Below are 23,405 nucleotides of genomic sequence, written 5' to 3'. Positions count from 1 at the left end.
CAGTTCGGAGTGTGAATCATTTGAGCCAGTTTGGCAGTTCGGAGCGTGAATCATTTGAGTCAGTTCGGGAGGTCGGAGCGTGAATCATTTTAATCAGTTCGGGAGTCGTAGCGGGTTCGCGAATCATTTGAGTCTTTTCGGGAGCTCAGTTTTCATAGTTATATTTCTTGAACCTTAACTAGATAATTAATAGTAGTTCTTCAGGAGGTATCACAGAATATATTAGTTACTGATTAGCTAACTGTTACTTAACACAATCATAAAATGATATTACATACTGATTAGTTAAAACACATTTCTTAGTAGTTAACATTAGTGAGTCAAGTGTTAATGAATAATCACCTGTTAGTTCTTCAATAATTCCTTATTAGTTATGCAGTAAGTAAGAAACAGTATTCTAAAGTGTTACCATATATATATATCAAGCTGTGGGGCTGTGGGGCTTTTATTTTGATAACTTCCGCTTTCACCTGGAAGTACAACAGTAAGCGGTTTGAAAACTACCTTGTGTTTCGAAGAAGATTCCGAAGAAACCTTCGTATTTTAAGAATTTAATCGATTAAATCTTCATTAGGGAGTTAATAAGACTGATCGGTCACTCAGCTGACATGGTAAGCGAAGTCTATAAACTTACAGGCTAGTTAAACTGAAACTCAGTTGCTCTGTTGAATAGAGCTAAGTTGTAGCTAAGTGTACCGTTGGCTAACTACCAACATCTTTTTCATGTGGTTTCAGAATTTTGTTTTTTTAAATGTCCATAACCCTAACCCTAACCATACCTTTAAAACAGTGCAAATATATATAGATTTTTTGGTTGCACAATCTGATAGGTAACGTTAGCATGTTTCTGTATCGATTTGTGCTGCAAATATATATATATATAATACTTAAGCTCTGTACACTTCTCGTATTTAAACGAACGCGTTTTGCACAAAGACGTGGAATTTTGCATAAGAAATTACTTGATTTAAAAATAAAACCCGTTACAAATCACTACAGAGTCAGAAACATGCGATGCACTTTTGCAGTAAACACATTTTTGGTTTTCATTGTCCAGTGGCAATAAAGTGCACTTTATTGTCAGCCAAACAGAAGCACTTAGCCTCTGAACTAAATATAACACTTGTATTTTAAACAATATTTACTCGCATCACTAAGAAATATTTGAGAATTTAATGACAACAGTTATATTATTAATATACAATTAATTTTAGTCTAATTGCTGTTCTTGTGTTTCTTGAGTGCAATCTTTGTAAGTGTTATTAAAATCTTTATTCAGTAATCCAGAGTATTCTTCATTCAGAGCACTGAAGAAAGTTTTCATGCACTTATGTCAAATACTGTAAGCGTGACCACCTTTAATGGTTCATTTGATTTCTTCTCTCCTAGCTCCCATTATCTTTACTGAAGACAGCACAGAACCACCCGATGGTGAGTATGAGGCAGATCACATCGCCTGCGCACAATTAAAGGAACAGTTTGGTGAACAGATCTGGAGAAATGTAGCATTGCATCAGTGTCTCATCAATGGATGCTCTGCAGTGAATGGGTGCTGTCAGAATGAGAGTCCAAACAGCTAATAAAAACATCACAATAATCAACAAGTAGAATAACAAATAAGTTAGTCTGATTTTATTTTCAGCTGGTGGAGTTAAAGAATGGTGAAACGTACAACGGCCATCTGGTCAGCTGTGACAACTGGATGAACATCAACTTGAGAGAAGTTATTTGCACTTCACGGGTAAATACAACATCTTTCCTCAAGATTAAAGGGTTAGTTCACCCAAAAATGAAAATTATGTCATTAATGACTCACCCTCATGTCGTTCCAAACCCTGTTAGACCTCCGTTCATCTTCGAAACACAGTTTAAGATATTTTAGATTTAGTCCGAGAGCTTTCTGTCCCTCCATTGAAAATGTATGTACGGTGGATGATGTTTTTATTACCTTTCTGGACATGGACAGTAAACCGTACATACATTTTCAGTGGAGGGACAGAAAGCTCTCGGACTAAATCTAAAATATCTTAAATGAAGATTAACGGAGGTCTCACGGGTTTGGAACAACATGAGGGTAAGTTATTAATGACATAATTTTCATTTTTGGGTGAACTAACCCTTTAAGTTTTCTTTGGAACAATTTTGATTGCACAAACATGATTGAGCCATGTCTGTGCTGGAATCTAATGGTTGTAATTGTGCCGGCTCTGATTTGCAGGATGGAGATAAATTTTGGAGGATGCCAGAATGCTATGTCAGAGGAAGCACCATTAAATATTTGCGAATACCTGATGAGATCATAGATATGGTGAAAGAGGATGTAATGTCGAAGGGACGTGGCCGGGGGGGCATGCAGCAGAACAAACCACAGGGAAAGGGCAGAGGAGGTGGACCTGGAAGAGGTGGTGGAGCCGGCAGAGGTTAGACACATTTCAGAACCCCTGCTAAAGAAATAGTGTGACAAAAGTTTAATTTATGGGTTGAACTTAAAGGTAAAGTTAACCTAAAAATGAAAATTCTTTCATTTATTCACCCTCAAGTTTTTCTAAACCTGTATGAGTGTTGTTGTTTTTTTGTTGAGCACAAAAGAAGATACTTTGAAGGATGTTTGTAACCAAACAGCTGACGGTAGCCATTGGCTTGCGTAGTATGAAAGAAAATACCATGGAAGTCAATGGCTACCATCAAGTATCAATCTCACAATTGGAGCATGGACTCCATAATGACATTTCCAACTTGGAAGTTGTAAATCTTGAATGGTTTTTGAGCACAGAAAAGTATGGTCTTTAATGTGTCTAAAATATGTCTTTTAAAATATGTTGGACTCTAAAACTGCTGGAAAATCAAAGCTATAAAACTAAACAAGCTGTGTTCCAAATTTGAGGTTGATGTCTCAAAAAAAAAAAAGTTTACTTTTAGTAATATTTTGTCTGGGCGCAGTACCAAACCTTTCCACTAGATGTCTGCCAAGGTCAATCAGTGATCCATATAAGAACGTGAACGATATTTTTTCATATTTTCACACAATTTCTGAAGTAGACATTCTATTTAGTAGTATGAGCAGTGTTGTATTTAAATTCAACATCTAACTATTAAATAAACTTAAAACATTTGTATGTAACAGTTTATGTTGGAGACATGTTACTTTGTAAATCTTACTTTCAACATTTTCAGTAAAAAAACAAAAATTGAATGGATGTTGCACTATGAACACTTTGTATGAAACATAATCATAATTATGTTTTACCTGTTTTTTACATGATCAAATATTTATATTAATTTCATAATAAAAGTCTGAAAAGCACTTAAAGTGTTAGTTCATCCAAAAATGAAAATTAAGCCATAAATTACTCACCTTGAAGTCATCCTAAGTGAATATGACTTTCTTCTTTCAGATGAATCCAGTCAGAGTTGTTTAAAAATATTGTCTTTGATCTTTCAAGCTGTTTGATGGCACTCAGTGGCTGTTGCACTGCATCAGTCCAAGAGAAGTTTAAAAAAAAAAAAGTGTCTCACATGACTCCGGGGGTGAACAAAGGCCTCCTGAACTGAATCGATGAAGAATGTCGGAGGATTTCAATATAAGCCAAGAAGAGACTGATTTTTTTACTTCGCTAAAGTTAGGAAACTTTGCTTCCTTTACTCCTGTTAACAAACGTTGGTTTTCACGAGACTCATCGGCGCATGTGAGACACTTTGTTTAATGGATGCACTTTTTATCAAACTATTCAAGGACTGATGCAGTGCAACACCCGCTGAGTGCTATCAAACAGCTTGAAAGATCAAATACAATATTTTTTTAATAATTCTGACTGGATTCGTCTGAAAGAAGAAAGTATATACACCTAGGATGACTTCAAGGGGAGTAAATTATGGCCTAACTTTCATCTTTGGGTGAACTAACCCCTTAAAGTTTTGCTGTATGCTCCTGTAAAAACATTTATAAACAACTTTTGCTATATAATTTCTTTGAACATATTAAAGGTTGCAGTGACTGTTTTTGAAATGCATACACACAGTTTACAGACTTCTTTTATTTTTCTTTTGAGGTATCTTTGGTGGCCGTGGCAGAGGCATGACTGGAACTGGCCGTGGACCGCAACAAGACAAAAAGCCTGGAAAACCACAAGGTGTCAAAAACCAACACTAGATATAAAACACATCATCTCCTCATGTGTTCGTTTGTTTTACTCCCTTTTGACACGAGCACCTTTTCATGTCTCTTGACACTCACACATTAACATCATAACGTTTACAGAGTATTTTCTTTAAGAGATTCATTTACAAGCCTCAGTTAGTGTATCAAACTGTACTTAACTTTTTGCACTGAGTTTGTTGTAAAAGCCCTTGGAAATGGAAAAACACGTGAATTTTTACGGTCTGTCTCATACTTTTTCTCATCTACTTTCTCAGTTTGATCGTCAACCAGAAAGAGTGAACTTAATTTGAAATGGGCGTGCTGAATTTCTTTGAAGATTTTAATTTGGACAAGTTGATGTAAAGATGCTCTTCCTTTTTTCTCCAAAATGTTTTTATTTTCTGTTGTCACACATTTTGGTGCATGTTTTCACATTGCTGTTTTAAGTTTTTTTTAGTTTTTTGTTTTTGTGCTTAAAAATACAACCATGGTGTAACTTGACTTGTGTATAATGCACTTGTGAATAAATCATTTTTGTTAAATGTTGCAGTTGCTTTGAATTTCTCTGTGAGTGCTCTTTTACATCTAAAGAAACAAGTTGCACATATTGACATTCAGAAAAGTCTATGGAACTGCAGTCTTTACCCATCTACTACAGATCTCCAAAACTAAGGTCTTGAAGGTAAATTTAGACTATCTTTGGGAAGTCAACATTAAAATGGCTTGCCCAGAGTCATCTCTGCATTATAGGGATAGTTCATTCATTCAAAACTAAAAATTGTCATCCTCTAGTCACCTTCAAGTTGTTCCAAAATTGAATGCAATTGCAAAACTGCTTGAGTTCTATGAGAGATCAATTGTTTTATAAACTTTTTTTTTTTTTTTCTCTGCAATTTGATATATATTTTAACTGTGGCTCGAACCCACTAAAGCATAACTTCAGAAATATGATTACCCTCAGCATTTTTCCTTCCAGCCAATCAGTTGTGTTTTCTTCCATGGACCTTAAGTAGCAGACTGTTACCATTACAACAGCTGATTCAGCCTGTATCACTATAACACTCCATATAATAGTTGTAGTATTTATGAGTATTTAATATGATGTGATCTAGGACCTTTCGTCACAGCGTTTCCATTCGAGTTAAATTCAATAAGGCGTTTAAAACAATCTCAAAATAACAACAGCCTCAAGTAAACGGCACAAACTTTTATTTTTTTAATAAGTTCAGTCATTTTCACAACATTTGGTAAAGTTCACCACTGGACATTTTGTACGTACAGTACATTTACTACTGCATATTAGTGTTTTTTTTTTTGTACATTACACTCGATTATCAGAAGAAAAAAAATCACAATGGAAAGCATGAATAAAAATAATTCTAGATAAAAATGTAGGAAATGGAGAACCAACTCATGATGAACTAATCTGAACGTGTAGAGGATACTTTACATGGTGAGCTGTGATGGGGCTCACCAAGGTCCTCTATCTACTGTATATTATCAGTTTTTTAGGCCAAAATAGGACCCACCTACAAACAACTCATCCTAGGTCTCACGGATGTAGCAATGGTTCTGCTGACTTCATATTTTTTTTTAAATAAACAATATTCACCACAAATACAGTCTCGCTTTTGGATTTCAGCAAACCTGCTCCACAGTAGACATCAGAGTCAGTCTATCTGCCTGCTTTGGTTTACAAAAGTACTTAGCGACTAGGAATTAAACCACTTATTCAAACAGTCACATTTCCATTCCATCCTACGAAAATGTTCTGTTAACAGAATGAGAAATAATCTGCAACACATGAAAAGGTATTTTCTTCAATATTGCTCTGTAATAAAGTGACACATTCATTCACAAGCAGGCATACACAACAGCAAGTAAAGAACATCCTTTAAATCCTCTTTTAATATATATGTTTTGTTAATATCACCTAGATTTTTTTAAAAGCCCATACTCGATACAACACAGTCCACACATAAAACCAAAGACTCAAATGTAATTTACAGTAATGTTTTCACTAAAGGAAGACAGAATTGCAAAGGAAAGATGCAGGAATAATCAGGGAGGATTTTGCACATGTAAACATTAATACTTGTCTTTTTTTTTTTTTTTTTGCAAACTGATTTTTGCATTATAGTTGCAGGCCTAATAGCCACGTAAAATCTTTCACAGGACACGCCAGTCCAAAAAGTCATCATAGGAAATGCCAGTCAAAATCTCAGTAACTTCAGCTAATTTTTGAGAGCGTATAAGAGTATCGTTGATTGTAAGTATTTCGAGCTTATAGCTCTGCTGCTATAATGAAATAAGCAACAGCATGGCCACAAATCAAACTCGTATTTTGACTAGAAATACACTTGACTAGATCTAACGAAGCTTTGAGAAAGGAATGCTACCACTATTTGCCTAAATGGCTTTATTTCCTTCCATGCAAATTTACATTAAGGAATGTTTGTGTATGATATCTGGCTTCCAGTCCCAGGACTGAAATTACATGAGGCAAGGCAGTGAACAAGATACAATGTCACAGATACAAATAAGCAAGAAATGTTTGTGACGAGCACTGCAAAGAATTACTATTAAAACAGCATTGACTTCTCTTTCTTTATATTTGTCAGAATTTCAAAAAAATAACAAACGTTTTAGATATATATTTCTAACTGTATTATTTAAATACTGTATTTATTATGTACACTTTTTGGAATAAATATACAGAAATCTCTGTCCATTTCACTTTTTTATATTTGTTCATTAATAATTTAAGGATATTGAAGAGTAGAAGAAAAATGTTAAAATATAAAGTAAAATGAAGGCATCGCAAACGTATTCCAGATCACCGATTCTGTGTGCTATGCCTAACTAAGGCCTAATTACACACTCCTAAAATTTCAATTTAGGCCTAAATATAAAGTCTTTAAAACATAATTTGGGCTTAATCATAATTTCAGGCCTAATTAAAACCTTAAAGGGATAGTTCACCTAAATATGAGAATTCTGTCATTATTAATGCTTCCTCAAGTTGTTCCAAACCCTTATGAGTTTCTTTTGTCTGCTGAACACAAAATAAAATATTTAAAAAAATGTTGGTCACCAAACAGTTGTTTTATTCAATAATATGCGAGTAAAAGGGGACCAGCAACTGTTTTTTTTCCCTCCAAATGTCCCGTGTGTTCAATCCTCATACAGGTTTGGAACAAGATGAGGGTGAGCAAATAATTAAAGAATTTTCATTTTTAGGTGAACTTCCCTTTAAGAAAGTGCTAAGGCTTTCCATTTAAAACAGAATGGACTGCATGTTGAATTATATCATTAAATTTGAGATGTAAGAATGATTTGGAGAGGAGGAGGAGGGGCTAGAGGGTGTGGCCAGAGACAGCAGTATGAGAACTGAGAGTTTTGTGTTACTTGTTTTTTTTTTTTTCAAGAACCTAAACGGGTGGTTTTTGTGTGTTGGTGCAAGGCAGTGCAGATAGAGCCGTGGGATTTTCAGCAGGCGCAGTCCTGGTGCGGAGCCGTGGGCTGCTCCGTGAGCTGCGGCCCCTGTTTGGCTCCCGTCACTGCAGGATCGCCGGCATCCAGGCTCTCTGACATCTTCTCGCAAATGATGTCAACCAGTCGCTCGAAGGTTTGCTTAACATTAATGTTGTCCTTGGCACTGGCCTCAAAAAACTCAAAACCTAAAGATAAAAGAAGAAACCAAGACTCTAAAACCCAGTGATATTCCTCACTTTTATCATTAAAAAAAAAAAAAAATATTCCATACTTTTCCAGACTTAAACTTCTTTGGAAAAATGTTCAGCCCCGATTTCAAATCTTTTATCCACCTTTCAAAATGTATGTCACTATACTATTGTCATTTACATTTAATCATTTAGCAGACACTTTTATCCAAAGCAACTTACAAATGAGGACGATAGAAGCATTCAAACCAACAGAAGAGCAACAAAATATAAATGGGTGTTGTGACAAGTCCTGCTTAGTCTTACACAATACATGTAGCAAGGTGGTTTTTTTATTCAAAGAATAAAAAGTAGATAGAAAATATATATATAATTTTTTATTTTTAGGCCATAAATTCTCCGAATAAATATTCATTTTCTCATGCACATTCAATCTCACATGTTCATCATATGCATTGATTTTCTTGAAGCTATATCATGATGAGAAGAAACTTAAAACACTTTAGAACCTAAATATATATTTACTTTTGATACTGAAATCGTGGTTTGTTGTTGCATGATCACCAAACAGCAAAGTACAGTCTGATTTAAATGGTTGTGCTTGAGCTAAGAGATTTGCTTATGATAAGACAGTTCTGCATTATGATAATATGCATTTTAAATTTATGATGTTAAACTATCACTAAACATTTGACTACATTGACTTTATGCTCCAAATGGCATACAAAACACTGCTTATACGGTGAATTTTATTTTATTTTTCGAATTTTTCAATTTCACAGTTTAGAAAAAAGAATAAGGCCAATAGTCCAGAAACACAAATAGTTTTCCATACTTATCCAGACCTATAGAAAGAACTAAAGTCAAATTCCAAACTTTTCCATAAGGTGTAAGAAAAAGTTCTAGGACTTTTCGGAGTATGAAAAACATGACATATTTTTTGGAAAATAGGGTATCTATCAGTAAATGGATACTTCCTTATATATGAGGCTCATATCTGAAACTATTGTTGTGAATATCCAAATATATTGCAAACATGACTTACCGAGATGCTCGGAGAGCTGTCGTCCCCTCTCAGAAGCCACCACCCTCTCATCGTCCATGTCACACTTGTTGCCCACTAGCAGCACCTGGGCATTATCCCACGAGTACGTCTTAATCTGTGTGGACCTGCCAGAGACAGTCAGATTTGTTTAAATGTTTAAAACTTTCCTCCAGGGCTGAACTTTATTATCACAATGTTTTCCTTCCACATCACAATACCATTAATGGGAAAGAAAATGCTTTTCACATGTTTGTTAGAACTTAATAATAAATGTATACACAACCTGATTGTTCGTAATTGTTCAGAACATGCTCTTTTGCATGTTTAGTTAACTCACCAGTCCTGCACTGCAGCAAAAGACTCCTCGTTGGTGATGTCGTACATGAGGATGAAGCCCATTGCTCCGCGGTAGTAGGCGGTGGTGATGGTTCTGTAGCGTTCCTGTCCTGCTGTGTCCTGTGAAGGAACAAACCAGTAACGCACAAGATGAAATGGGAACAAATGCAAGACTAATCTTTTACAAAATACAATAAATGTTAAATATATTCAATATATTTAAGATGTAATTTATTCCTGTGATGCAAAGCTGAATTTTCAGAATAATTACTCCAGTCTTTATTGTCATGCTGATTTGATACTCATTTATCAGCATTTATTATTAATGTTTAATTATTTAAAATAATTCTTATCTATGTTGATAGATAAGCATTTATCTGAAACAGAATCTTTTGTAATTCTGATTTCTTTTACTTTTACACTTCACCAATTTAATGCAGCTTTGCTGAATGTCTGTTTTTACTTCAAACCTTTGAATGGTAGTCTATCACAGTTTACACAATGATATTAAACAGCACAACTGTTTTCAGCATTGATAATAATAAGAAATGTGTCTTGAGTGCCAAATCAGCGTATTAGAATGATTTCTGAAGGATCATGTGATACTGAAGACTGGGGTGTTACAGTAGAGGAATAAAATACACTGTAAAATATATTATATAGATGGTGCTGTAAAGTTGTTTTTACAGATTTTTGATCAAATAGCTGCAGCCCCATCAGTGACAAACACAAAAACCAAAAAAAAAAAAAAAAAAATTCAATTATAAACTGAGGGGAAAACTGAAATTATTTTCTGTGGTAAACAACAGCATAATGTCGACTTTATAAGTTGTACTAAACCCTTGAATATTCCTTCATTGACCCTGTGCACTTCTTTTTTCTCATAAGCAGGAAAACAGGATCTGTACGTGGTTTCTGCTTTTTCATCTGGCTCCTCCTGTCAAGAAACTTGAGAGCAAGTCTAACAATAAGCATCCACTATTAAGGAACTGATGTCTGCATCACTGCACCAGAGAAATGAGCCTGTTAATTATATGAACACCCTCCATTCAGCCAATACAGGCTCGACTTCTGCAGAAGGCCAAACAAGCACATCTAGAGACAGACAACAAACTACAGCTTTTTAAAAAAGGAGGAAGAAATTCAATAATCTTTATTTGCACAAATCCTGCAAGAACACAGAAAGTTTCTGGTTCTCTAAATAAAGCATTTTTGTAAGAAATCTTATACCACTACATGTGCAAGCTCTTCATCATGCTTTACTTTGTTTATATATATATACCGTATACACAGTTGCAATCAAAATTATTCAACCCCTTTGACCTGCAAGGTATTTTGCTGCGGCGAACAAAATTTTATGAAAACAATTTAACAAAGGCAACAGTAAAGTCTTGGAACATCACTTGATCAGACATTTTTGCACAAAATTGGATCAACCCTATAAAGTGTACTCTATCACATTTAAAACACAAGGCCTCTAAATAATCAACATGATCAAAACTTTGATGAAAAACCTACTATTACATGCCTTCTGTCTTCTGACTCAAGTAAAAGGCCTTTTAGTGTCTAAAAATTGACAACTTCAGGTTGAAATACATGTGTCTTTTGAAATCTTTAATAAGTTTTAGTAATATTTCAAGATGAATGCTTAGCAGACTGAACCAACTTAGGCTTGCTTTATTAGAAAAATCACTCAAAATGTGAAGTATCAAATATGATCATAAAGCTTTTGATAAATTATCAATTTGCATTTTATTGCATTGTATTATACGTTTTGAAACTACAGCTCTTAAAAAAAGTGTTAAAATATTAATCTTACTAAATTTTAGGAAACAGTCAATTAAGATTTATATGCATTTTATGCAAGTTATACTGTATATAAAGATCTTATCGAGTTACATTACAAGCTACCAGTATTTCATCTTACCTTTTTGTCATATAAATATCAGCAACTGCACCAAATTTCATAAAAACTCAAAATGTTTTTCCATCTCGAGTATGAGCAACATTTTCTCCTATATCATACTGTATAAGCCATAAAGGCCTGATGTATCAAATATGATAAAACACACATTTGTAATTAAATGTATTTTGTCTAAACGCTCAATAACCAGTAAAAAAAAAAAAAAAGAAAACTCTATGAATCACTCCTGAGGTCATGTGACAATGTAGCATTGCAGTGTCTGACCCATTTAATATTATATAAAAATAAATAAAGTAGGGAATATATAGTGACATTTTCTGCAGTATTCAGTAAATGCCAAGCAAGAATTCAGTTCTGAATATAGCCAAATGTTCATGTCTTTTGGGCCTACATTGCATAATGTGTGTGTGTGTGTGTGTGTGTTTGTGGATCTGCTCAGGTCTGTAGGATGGGGGAGGCTCATCTTCCACCAGAGGGATCCTGATACATCACAAACAATTCTGATTGGTTACTCATCTAGTGCATCAGCAATCCTCCCCAACCCTATTGGCTGCTGACAATCTCTCTCTTCCTCTCTGTATCTCTGTACACTCAAAAAATATTCAGGCCTGAATTTAAAATGCGTATTTCAATTGCATATAAAATGTCCAATTATTTGAATTGCACACAAAGTTAACATAAAAACCTAAACTGAATGTTGCATTAATTTTTGTCAGTCATATACATAAATGAAACCAGTAAGATTTCTGCACTCAAACACAAAATCATAGGATATTTTATCACTGACTTTTTTATTTTATTTGAATGATTTTCAAATAGCTGAGAATCAGAATTAATATGTTCATTGTGAAAACTAAAAATGTTGGTTAAAATATGGCTAGATGTAAAAAATTGAAACAAATTTGATTGGTTGATGACAAATATATACACCTGATTATTGTGTGATACACATTCGGTATTTTAGTACTATAACAGAAATGTTACCGGTTATCATTTTTGTTTAATTGACAAATACTCAACATATAAAGTTTATTAGTTTGATTATATTAAACCTTTGGAATCTAAATGGATGGAAATTTCATATGCAATTCAAATAACATAAATCTTAAAATGTAGGCCTGGAGTGGAGTGACCACAACATTTCTCCAATTGTAATTATTTTCAGCAATTTTACACATTAAACTCAGCAGATGGTGCCTGTCCATTAAGCCAAAACTCTGATTCTGAGATTTCAATGAGATTTAGAAGTCTTAAATGAGACAGTCAATATTAATAATCAATATCAGTGACTTTACTTAAACATCAGTATAGTCATTCTCACTGAATCACCTACCCTGGACCTTCCAGTAAGAAAATAGGTATGCAATAAGCTCCAAAAATTCAAGCAAAAGTAAATTCCCAAAAATGAAACAAACATTTTTAACTTCTTCTAGTCTTCATTAAACAATGACCACAACAAGGCCTTAAACTGGCACAGATGTGCTCCATGCCCTCACCCAGATCTGCAGCTTTATCCTCTTGTCGTTTCTGTAGATGGTCTTCACCTTGAAGTCGATGCCCACCGTGCTCACAAATGCTGGTGTGAAGGAGTCGTCTGCATAACGAAACAGAAAGCTGGTCTTTCCTACGCTGCTGTTTCCGATGATCAGGATTTTGAACATGTAATCAAAGTTCTGGTCGGAAGACTCCTTTTGTCCATAACGGTTATCTGTAGCTGAAGCCATCTGGAGGATGCAGAAAAAAAGACATGTTTGCTTAATAACGTCTTGGGGCATTTAGGCCACGTAGCAGTATCAGTAAACAGCAAAATGTAGTTTCTTTCTAAGATATATTTCTTAATCTTTTGGTCAAATTTCTATTGATAAAAGCTAATTATCTGCAATATTGGGCATCGTGTTAATCAAAAGGGGTCAAAAGAAAAAGTGTCAGACTTCACGTCTCAGTATAAGGCTGTCAAAGTTAATGAGATGAAAGTGAAAAGTGAAAGTGACATTCAGCCAAGTATGGTGACCCATACTCAGAATTCGTGCTCTGCTTTTAACCCATCCAAAGTGCACACACACAGAGCAGTGATAACACACACACTGTGAATACACACCTGGAGCAGTGGGCAGCCATTTATGCTGCGGCGCCCGGGGAGCAGTTGGGGGTTCAGTGCCTTGCTCAAGGGCACCTAAGTCGTGGTATTGCAGGTGGAGAGAGAACTGTACATGCACTCCCCCCACCCACAATTCCTGCCGGCCCGACGCTCGAACTCACAACCTTTCGATTGGGAACCCAACCCTCTAACCATTAGGCCACAACTTCCCTGCCGCCTTCCCTTCCCGATAACGCCTTAACAGTCTAATTTAATTTTTAAAACCGTGCCATTAGGGCAGGGTTTTTTTGACTGCATAAATCACCTGAAGCTCATGCCAGGGTTGCCGTATGATGCATGCAGCTGCTGTGAATAGTTCTTTCCTACATAGCTGCCTATGTAGTAAGCAAGGCAGGTAACTAGGCTTTGGAACACAGCGACTGTGATTTAGTAAGCTACATTTAAGAGCTTGCTGAGGATGGCACACCAAGCAAAAGCTCTATACTTCAAAATGACTGTTTATTTGGATTGACTTTGGCTGAGTAAATTTTCGCCCATTTCTCTATCTGTCACTCATCCCTTGAGACTTGTGACCAAACAGCAGCAGTACAGTCGCCAGCTACTGAAAATCAGTCAGCCAAGAAACTCTGAACAAAATGAAATGTCTGAGCGGCTGCCAGGACATGGAATTAATCTGACATTTTCTTTTGGTGTCAGATCAATATTTGGCACAGGACCTTCTGAATACAAATAGTTTTTAACGCCTCCATCAGAATGTGACAAGTGACTCATAGTCAACTTCCTGTTGGGCGGAGCCTATGACATGCAGTGCAAAAGTTGTTTGGCACAATGAGATCTATATGTGTACTGAGCTTCATATGAATACCTTCAAGTATGTGTGAGATATACATCAAGATTTCTGATAGTGTTCCAGGGGGCGCTGTAGAGCCCCTGTGCCACGCCTGGGTCCCAGCATCTGCGGTGTCCTAATGGCCACAGATTCTAACGTGTGCGGCAATTTTCAAGAGTTTTTGAGTATGTAAAGGCCCCCTAAAACCACCAGAAGATTTAAAAAAAAAAATCCATAAGGGATCAATAGGGCCCTGCGCCTTTAGAGACGACCTCAGCAAAAACGTGCAAATTAATATTTTTGGTCTTAAATGCATTCATTTTAGTCACAGTCTGGAGTCCTGCTGGAACATATATGGAGGAACAGCATGCTATAATACTATTTCTGCAGTATCCATAACACATAAGCCTAAGCCTGCATATTTTTTGAATGCACAGACATACTTGTATGACCTATGTATACCAACATGTGCAGTACTCAATGAAACAATGTGTAACTTACTGTATCCCATAATACAATGCACTCAACTTGACTTTTCATTTTCAGTGTCATTAACCACAGATAATATTAGATTACATTTTATGCCTTCAACCTTGATTCATTATTTTATCAGACCCGCAAAAGACAAATACTACCATTCAAACTCTGCACTTTTTTTCATGTGTTTGAATTCATTGTTTTATGCTTAAAAAAAGCTACATTTATGTGATCAGAAATACACCAAAAAATATATATATTTATTAGGGCTGGGGCATCATCTATTGCCGATGGATGATACACATCACGATGTTGAGCCTGCATCATGATGTTTCAATTTGTAGACATTGCCCAAACCTAATATTTATACATTTTAAAATAAATGTATTCCTCTGATGCAAAGCTGAAATTTCAGCATCATTACTCCAGTCTTCAGTGTCACATGATCTTCAGAAATCATTCTAACTGATTTGCTGCTCAAGATACATTGCTGTGCTGATCAGTATTTTATTGAAAACGATTGTTTTTTTTGCCAGGATTTTGGGATAAATAGAAAAGTCAAAAGAACGTCTTTTATTTGAAATAGAAATCCATTGTAACATTATAAATGTCTTTTTTTGTCACCTTTAATCAATTCAATGCATCCTCGAATAATTATACACACACCACACAGCACAACACACACTTTATGTATATTTGTTTATACTTGTTGAATTGAAATATCTTATATTGATGTTGTATTCTTAATAGTTATCTGCTTATGAAGCACTTTAAGTTGCATTCCATGTATGAAAAGTGCTATACAAAGAAATTATTTTTATTATAGTATATATACTGTACAGTCGTAGCCAAAAGTTTTGAGAATTACATAAATATTAGTTTTCAAAAAGTTTGCTGCTAAACTGCTTTTAGATCTTTGTTTCAGTTGTTTCTGTGATGTACTGAAATATAATTACAAGCACTTCATACGTTTCAAAGGCTGTTATCCACAATTACATAACATTTATGCAAAGAGTCAGTATTTGCCCTTCTTTTTCAGGACCTCTGCAATTCGACTGGGCATGCTCTAAATCAACTTCTGGGCCAAATCCTGACTGATAGCAACCCATTCTTTCATAATCACTTCTTGGAGTTTGTCAGAATTAGTGGGTTTTTGTTTGTCCACCCGCCTCTTGAGGATTGACCACAAGTTCTCAATGGGATAAAGATCTGGGGAGTTTCCAGGCCATGGACCCAAAATTTCAACATTCTGGTCCCCGAGCCACTTAGTTATCACTTTTGCCTTATGGCACGGTGCTCCATCGTGCTGGAAAATGCATTGTTCTTCACCAAACTGTTGTTGGAAGAAGTTGCTGTTGGAGGGTGTTTTGGTACCATTCTTTATTCATGGCTGTGTTTTTGGGCAGAATTGTGAGTGAGCCCACTCCCTTGGATGAGAAGCAACCCCACACATGAATGGTGTCAGGATGCTTTACTGTTGGCATGACACAGGACTGATCGTAGCGCTCACCTTTTCTTCTCCGGACAAGCCTTTTTCCAGATGCCCCAAACAATCAGAAAGGGGCTTCGTCTGAGAATATGACTTTGCCCCAGTCCTCAGCAGTCCATTCACTATACTTTCTGCAGGAGATCAATCTGTCCCTGATGTTTTTTTTTGGAGAGAAGTGGCTTCTTTGCTGTCCTTCTTGACACCAGGCCATCTTCCAGAAGTCTTGTCCTCACTGTGCGTGCAGATGCGCTCACACCGGCCTGCTGCCATTCCTGAGCAAGCTCTGCACTGGTGGCACTCCGATCCCGCAGCTGAATCCTCTTTAGGAGACCATCCTGGCGCTTGCTGGACTTTCTTGGACGCCCTGAAGCCTTCTTTACAAGAATTGAACCTCTTTCCTTGAAGTTCTTGATGATCCTATAAATTGTTGATTTAGGTGCAATCTTAGTAGCCACAATATCCTTGCCTGTGAAGCCATTTTTATGCAACGCAATGATGGCTGCACGCGTTTCTTTGCAGGTCACCATGGTTAACAATGGAAGAACAATGATTTCAAGCATCACCCTCCTTTTAACATGTCAAGTCTGCCATTCTAACCCAATCAGCCTGACATAATGATCTCCAGCCTTGTGCTCGTCAACATTCTCACCTGAGTTAACAAGACGATTACTGAAATGATCTCAGCAGGTCCTTTAATGACAGCCATGAAATGCAGTGGAAAGGTTTTTTTTGGGATTAAGTTAATTTTCATGGCAAAGAAGGACTATGCAATTCATCTGATCACTCTTCATAACATTCTGGAGTATATGCAAATTGCTATTATAAAAACTTAAGCAGCAACTTTTCCAATTTCCAATATTTATCTAATTCTCAAAACTTTTGGCCACGACTGTACTATAAAAGGCCTATATCATAAAATACAGGTAATACTTTATCAGATAATGCATTCTGTTTTTTTTAAATACAGTATATATTTACATACAAAGTATTTAGTATTAAAAAAAAACACTACCATCCCATTCACAACATACAGTAGCCTCTCTCTAACTCAAACACAAAAACACATATAAAAGAGACAATATAACATAAATCTTTTATACACTATAAAAGAGAAAGAGATTCAAAGCTGACATTTCATCTTAAAAATTCCTGTCCATCACAGCATGACAGACTTCTATCACATGAGTCTGTATTCACACTTCTATAGGGAGTCTGTACACACTACCATATGCTTGCTATTTTTACTCTATTTACCATGCATACTGTGCACAGTACACAACAGAACTGAACAGACTCTTCAAAACTGTGTCCCACAATGCAATGTGCTTGACCTTATATTTCTAGAGTGTAACAATTACAAAGCCAGTTGTGATATTTAACATGCCTTCAATCATAATTTTGATGGACCACTTAATTCTATGAAATATGAAAATTCCTTCAATTCTGTAAAACACAAAAGGAACATTTCTGAAGAATGTGGAGGTTGTTCATTTCCATGCAATTACAATAAAACTTAAGTGATCCACAGAATAACATGTATATAAGTTTGTATAAACATGATGGTGAGTAATTTTTTATAAAAATGATTCCCTAGGATAACTGGAGGCCACATACACTCACCTAAAGGATTATTAGGAACAACTGTTCAATTTCTCATTAATGCAATTATCTAATCAACCAATCACATGGCAGTTGCTTCAATGCATTTAGGGGTGTGATCCTGGTCAAGACAATCTCCTGAATTCCAAACTGAATGTCAGAATGGGAAAGAAAGGTGATTTAAACAATTTTGAGCGTGGCATGGTTGTTGGTGCCAGACGGGCTGGTCTGAGTATTTCACAATCTGCTCAGTTACTGGGATTTTCACGCACAACCATTTATAGGGTTTACAAAGAATGGTGTGAAAAGGGAAAAAACATCCAGTATGCGGCAGTCCTGTGGGCGAAAATGCCTTGTTGATGCTAGAGGTCAGAGGGGAATGGGCCGACTGTTTCAAGCTGATAGAAGAGCAACTTTGACTGAAATAACCACTCGTTACAACCGAGGTATGCAGCAAAGCATTTGTGAAGCCACAACACGCACAACCTTGAGGCCGATGGGCTACAACAGCAGAAGACCCCACCGGGTACCACTCATCTCCACTACAAATAGGAAAAATAGGCTACAATTTGCACGAGCTCACCAAAATTGGTCAGGTGAAGACTGGAAAAATGTTGCCTGGTCTGATGAGTCTCGATTTCTGTTGAGACATTCAGATGGTAGAGACAGAATTTGGCGTAAACAGAATGAGAACATGGATCCATCATGCCTTGTTACCACTGTGCAGGCTGCTGGTGGTGGTGTAATGGTGTGGGAAATGTTTTCTTGGCACACTTTAGGCCCCTTAGTGCCAATTGATCATCGTTTAAATGCCACAGCCTACCTGAGCATTGTTTCTGACCATGTCCATCCCTTTATGACCACCATGTTCCCATCGTCTGATGGCTACTTCCAGCAGGATAATGCACCATGTCACAAAGCTCGAATCATTTCAAATTGGTTTCTTGAACATGACAATGAGTTCACTGTACAAAAATGGCCCTCACAGTCACCAGATATCAACCCAATAGAGCATCTTTGGGATGTGGTAGAACGGGAGCTTCGTGCCTTGGATGTGCATCCCACAAATCTCCATCAACTGCACGATGCTATCCTATCAATATGGGCCAACATTTCTAAAGAATGCTTTCAGCACCTTGTTGAATCAATTCCACGTAGGATTAAGGCAGTTCTGATTCTGAAGGCTAAAGGGGGTCAAACACAGTATTAGTATGGTGTTCCTAATAACCCTTTAGGTGAGTGTATACTGCACAGTATTCAATAAATTATCCAAAATTCATTCTGAACACAAACATTTGGATTCTAGCAAAAGGCTCATTGGCATCATGATATTTAGATAGAAAGAACTCACAGATGTTCGAAAAGAAAACAGAATATTCCTGTTCTAACTTGTATTAGAGATTCTGACACGTTTAATTATTCCCTTCAACTATAGCCTGGTTCTATGTGTTCATCTCAATCAAAGCTTCTTCCACCAGACGCGGCACAAATTCAACAAAAAGCCTTCTCCTCAGGAGACCCTGGAAGCTGATCTGTGATTCAGCACACCGCGTCTGGTGTGTCAGAAAGATTCGCAGAGCACCAAAGCATCCTAAAGTCAGCATTTCTCCTGATAACACGGCTCCAGCAGACTAAAAATAGAGGCTAACTTTTAGAGCAGCTGCTCTTTCAGCCTAACAAAAACAGACTGTCGGACCACCTCGGGGAGGGGGGCAGAGCACATCTTTATGGCTAAATATTGTTGTAAAATAGCCAGTTTAAACAGCAATCACACTCTGCTCCAGTGAGCGCCTTTCTCTTCCTTTAGACTCAAATCTTCAATAATGCAAAAGTCTGAGTAATCAAGACATACAGCACTGGACACTGTGTAGGGCTGCACTGTCCAGGAACCATCAAGCTGATTTGCTTCAAAATACCAGTCAGATAACCCAGATCAAAGAAAATGCCTTAAACCAGTCTGAAATGGTTTGTTGGTTTAAGCATGTCTAGCTGGTCTCAAAGCCTGGCCAAGCTGGAAAGTGATCAAAGCCACTTTGAAATCAGCCAAAGGATCAGCTTGGAAGACTATCAAGCCTTTATCAAGCGTTTATAAACGAAGCAACCAATATATACAGTAGCAAACATGAGAAAATGGTCCGAATCATCCAGGACATAATAACTATAACAGCAGTTTTGCTGAATGTTGGTGTAAAATATCTTAGACTAGTGCAAACAAAACGCATGTGCAAATATGGTTCTGTTATGAGACCTAGCCAATACAATGTTATACTCAGGGCTTAATTTGTGCCGGAACAAGCCGGATCCGGATCCGGCACCTCCGAAATCTGATCCAGCACCTCATTTTGGCCGATCCCCCTCCTCCAGGGGCGGCGTTTCAGTATGGCAGACAGAGAATAGCCAGATATGTGCCGTGAAAAATTATCCAAAATTAATATCTCTATTATAAGACACAGGGTTTTAGAAATATTTAACCAATGATAAGTATTTAAAGGAGCTTGTAAAACTTCGTAATGCCATTGGATCCTCAAGCTCTCGCGAAACCTCGTCACTTCACGCGCCTTCACTCTGATTAACGCGCGCACACAGCCTGGAGACAGATCTCTGTTTATCCGCAAAGCAAGGGTAAACAAATAACTGTTTGAATAGTACATCATTTTCTTTACTCAAACACTATGTCTGTTAAGGCTATTGTTTGTGTGTGCTTGAAGACTGGAGAAGTTGTCACAGTGTCTGGGTTGTGTTCCCTGGGTTTCCACTAGGTGTCCTCAGTTCCCACAGTGTTTATCATTTATCACTTCCTGTCTCCTTATTTGGTCACCTTCCTCCTTGTTTAGTTAATTGATTGTTCCCCACCTGTCTCCTGTTTCCCCATCATCCTTTTGTGTATTTATACCTGGTCTGTCTGAGTCTTAGTCACGGAGTCCTTGTTTAGTGTTAAACGTTAATTCATGTCCGTCAATGCCTTGTCTTGCCTTGCCTCGTTTATGTGATGTTTGGATTTACCGGTTTTGACCCTGCCTGGACTGTGTATTCTCTTTGGATTACCCCTTATTAAAGACATACTCGCAATTGGTTCTCTCTCCTGTGCTGAGGCGGTGCACGATGCTGTTCCGGAGGCCGAGGCGGTGCCCGATGCTGTTCCGGAGGCCGAGGCGGTGCCCGATGCTGTTCCGGAGGCCGAGGCGGTGCCCGATGCTGTTCCGGAGGCCGAGGTGGTGCCCGATGCTGTTCCGGAGGCCGAGGCGGTGCCCGATGCTGTTCCGGAGGCCGAGGCGGTGCCCGATGCCGAGGCGGTGCCCGATGCTGTTATGGAGGCCGAGGCGGTGCCCGATGCCGAGGCGGTGCCCGATGCTGTTCCGGAGGCCGAGGCGGTGCCCGATGCTGGCCCTCCGTCCCTCCCCCTGAACCTCCTCCAGTCCTCCTCCCTCCTGGTCTCTGTTTTGTGTCTGTCTTGGAGCGTCTGGGAGCCGCTCCTTAGAAAGGGGGTACTGTCACAGTGTCTGGGTTGTGTTCCCTGGGTTTCCACTAGGTGTCCTCAGTTCCCACAGTGTTTATCATTTATCACTTCCTGTCTCCTTATTTGGTCACCTTCCTCCTTGTTTAGTTAATTGATTGTTCCCCACCTGTCTCCTGTTTCCCCATCATCCTTTTGTGTATTTATACCTGGTCTGTCTGAGTCTTGGAGTCTCTGAGTCTTAGTCACGGAGTCCTTGTTTAGTGTTAAACGTTAATTCATGTCCGTCAATGCCTTGTCTTGCCTCGTTTATGTTATGTTTGGATTTACCGGTTTTGACCCTGCCTGGACTGTGTATTCTCTTTGGATTACCCCTTATTAAAGACATACTCGCAATTGGTTCTCTCTCCTGTGTTTTCCATAACACCGAACGTGACAGAAGTAGGTTTTTTGCCATCTAGCCAAAATACTTTTGTACGTTTTAAATATCCTGCTGTGCATAAGTGCTTAATAGTTTATATCATGAGATTTTGGCTAAGTGTATTAAATAACAAGAAAAAACTAAGCGCCCATAGCAACAATAAACGTTATACCCTAACCTGTAAAAAGTGATGATGGCATTTAATGCGCTGCACTTGCCTCAGATGCAGACAAAACACAGATCTCCTCATTCGCCGCCAAAGACCTTGTTAACTCCATTTGAGCTTGTTTTTATATAGCCTAATGTTAATTGCACGTGTCTGATACAACACAAGCAGTGTTGTTTAATTATTGATTTTTCTGCCTTTTCTTTCTTTTCCCCCTGTATTTTAGTAGAGTGTGCCATGAAACTGTTTTATTTGTCAAAAACCATCAGACATCATACTGTTTGTATTTGGATGCTTAAACAAAAACATAAAAAAAAACTATGAAAAATAACTCGTATATTATACTCGCGAGGCAGCTTTATACGCGCGAGCTTTGGATGTGACTGTGAGGGCACATACAGCCTATGGAGCGCGCGAGTACCAAATGACTTAAAATACTTAAAAGGTAGGTGTTCAAATTATACATTTTTGTGACAATGCAACAATTACCTGATTAGTCAGGTGACAGTTCTGTCAGCTGTCCCGATCGAAATGTGTCTTGTATTGCAGCGCGCAGCAGGTCGCTTTAGTACAGACGAGATGCGCCGATGAGAAGCGCGCTCCGAGAGAGTTCATGGATTCGAAGACTGGGTTCGAATGATTGATTTAATCTAATAGTTTGTGTTGATTTATTTTATTATTCAAATCTATGTTGAATAAATGCAGGAATTTCCCTCATTATAAACTTGAAAGCTGCGAGAATTATTAAAACCATGCAATAGCCTATAGCTACACCCAGAAATGTTGGACCTGATTAAATATAACTCTATTACACAGAGATTTGAAAAATAAAATTCCACAACTTTTTCAAAACGTTTTTAGTCCCGGAAATTGTTGTTTTAAAATCGCATGGCATTTCCATGTTATTCATGACCTTACAGACTAAATGCAACTGATGCACGCTCTTAAAATCACTTAAACTGGTCCAGCAATGTGATTGCGCGAGTGTTCCGTTACCTCTTCCTCCTGTAATAACATACCGGATCCGTAACCCCGCTTTGTTCCGGGACCTCGCAATTTACAAATTAAGCACTGGTTATACTAGCATATTATATATAAAATTCAAATAAAATTATAACCAGTAAAACAGCAGAGCCTCCTTACATAATAGGAAACTGCACATGCACCGCTGCTGCTGCGGAGGATATTTTCACCTGATTCACCATCTTCTGAGACGAGGCTAAAGAACACAACGATTCTGTATTCTCATTTAGATTTACAAAACGAGGAGGCAAACAATCTTTCGAATCAGTGCAATGTAACGCTAAGGCTTCAAAGGCTATGTGCGAGATGTGTGTTTCATGGGGAGTATAAATAAAAAAACATAGGATGCGCGATTATGTCCATGTCAAATGAAGGTTATTCTTCTTATGTTCCGCTCATATTTCGCCGCTTTCCCAGCGGAAAACACACACATGCGATAAGGATTGCAAATGATTTAGCCTGAAATATTTCAAACGCGTATTACTGCTGTTGACTTACCGTAAAAGCCGTTTTAAGCGTCACTTACGCCAGTACTGCGCCTCTTCCAACACCTGCAGACACTTTGACGTCACTTGAAAGACGTGTGACGCCAAGAGGGGGCGGGGTCAGGGTTTTGATTGACGGCTCGGAGAACTAACGCTAACAATGCAGTCCCTCCCAGAGGACGTACAATATTAAATACTTCTTCATTATTTAGGAGCGTGGCTTCGGTCTCTCCATAAT

General features: G+C 37.6%; 2 protein-coding genes across 3 annotated transcripts; one reads left to right on the top strand and one right to left on the bottom strand.

Annotated features, from left to right (window-relative positions):
* Nucleotides 1–451: 451 nt before the first annotated feature.
* LOC132126073 (U6 snRNA-associated Sm-like protein LSm4) lies at nucleotides 452–4,681 on the top strand. 2 transcript variants are annotated; one of them, XM_059537085.1, is made up of 6 exons: nucleotides 452–611; nucleotides 1,390–1,431; nucleotides 1,643–1,741; nucleotides 2,219–2,420; nucleotides 4,050–4,130; nucleotides 4,414–4,681. In XM_059537085.1, the coding sequence occupies exons 1-6, from the start codon at nucleotides 609–611 to the stop codon at nucleotides 4,416–4,418; spliced, it is 432 nt and encodes a 143-aa protein (XP_059393068.1). In that variant the 5' UTR covers nucleotides 452–608; the 3' UTR covers nucleotides 4,419–4,681. The 2 variants fall into 2 exon arrangements, with proteins under 2 accessions (XP_059393068.1, XP_059393067.1); XM_059537084.1 differs by having other exon boundaries at nucleotides 4,050–4,681.
* Nucleotides 4,682–7,365: 2,684 nt separating this feature from the next.
* On the bottom strand, nucleotides 7,366–23,310 carry LOC132126835 (ras-related protein Rab-3A-like). Its single transcript, XM_059538378.1, has 5 exons — nucleotides 23,181–23,310; nucleotides 12,623–12,850; nucleotides 9,204–9,322; nucleotides 8,867–8,991; nucleotides 7,366–7,818 (listed from the first exon to the last, which is right to left on the bottom strand). The coding sequence occupies exons 2-5, from the start codon at nucleotides 12,848–12,850 to the stop codon at nucleotides 7,628–7,630; spliced, it is 663 nt and encodes a 220-aa protein (XP_059394361.1). The 5' UTR covers nucleotides 23,181–23,310; the 3' UTR covers nucleotides 7,366–7,627.
* Between the last annotated feature and the right edge of the window lie 95 nt (nucleotides 23,311–23,405).

The sequence above is a fragment of the Carassius carassius genome, chromosome 44 (genome assembly GCF_963082965.1).
Source record: "Carassius carassius chromosome 44, fCarCar2.1, whole genome shotgun sequence".
NCBI classification, from domain to species: domain Eukaryota; kingdom Metazoa; phylum Chordata; class Actinopteri; order Cypriniformes; family Cyprinidae; genus Carassius; species Carassius carassius.
This window is presented reverse-complemented; position numbering and strand designations above follow the sequence as displayed.

Bases quoted from the DNA above. Each gene is read 5' to 3' on its own strand.
- LOC132126835 (XM_059538378.1), bottom strand. From the start codon at position 12,850: ATGGCTTCAGCTACAGATAACCGTTATGGACAAAAGGAGTCTTCCGAC. The intron at 9,323-12,622 runs GTGAGGGCATGG...GTTCCTTCACAG, and splicing joins GGATAAAGCTGCAGATCTGG to GACACAGCAGGACAGGAACG. The intron at 7,819-8,866 runs GTAAGTCATGTT...TTTTATCTTTAG, and splicing joins ACAGCTCTCCGAGCATCTCG to GTTTTGAGTTTTTTGAGGCC.
- LOC132126073 (XM_059537084.1), top strand. The intron at 1,432-1,642 runs GTGAGTATGAGG...TTTTATTTTCAG, and splicing joins CAGCACAGAACCACCCGATG to CTGGTGGAGTTAAAGAATGG. The intron at 1,742-2,218 runs GTAAATACAACA...TCTGATTTGCAG, and splicing joins AAGTTATTTGCACTTCACGG to GATGGAGATAAATTTTGGAG.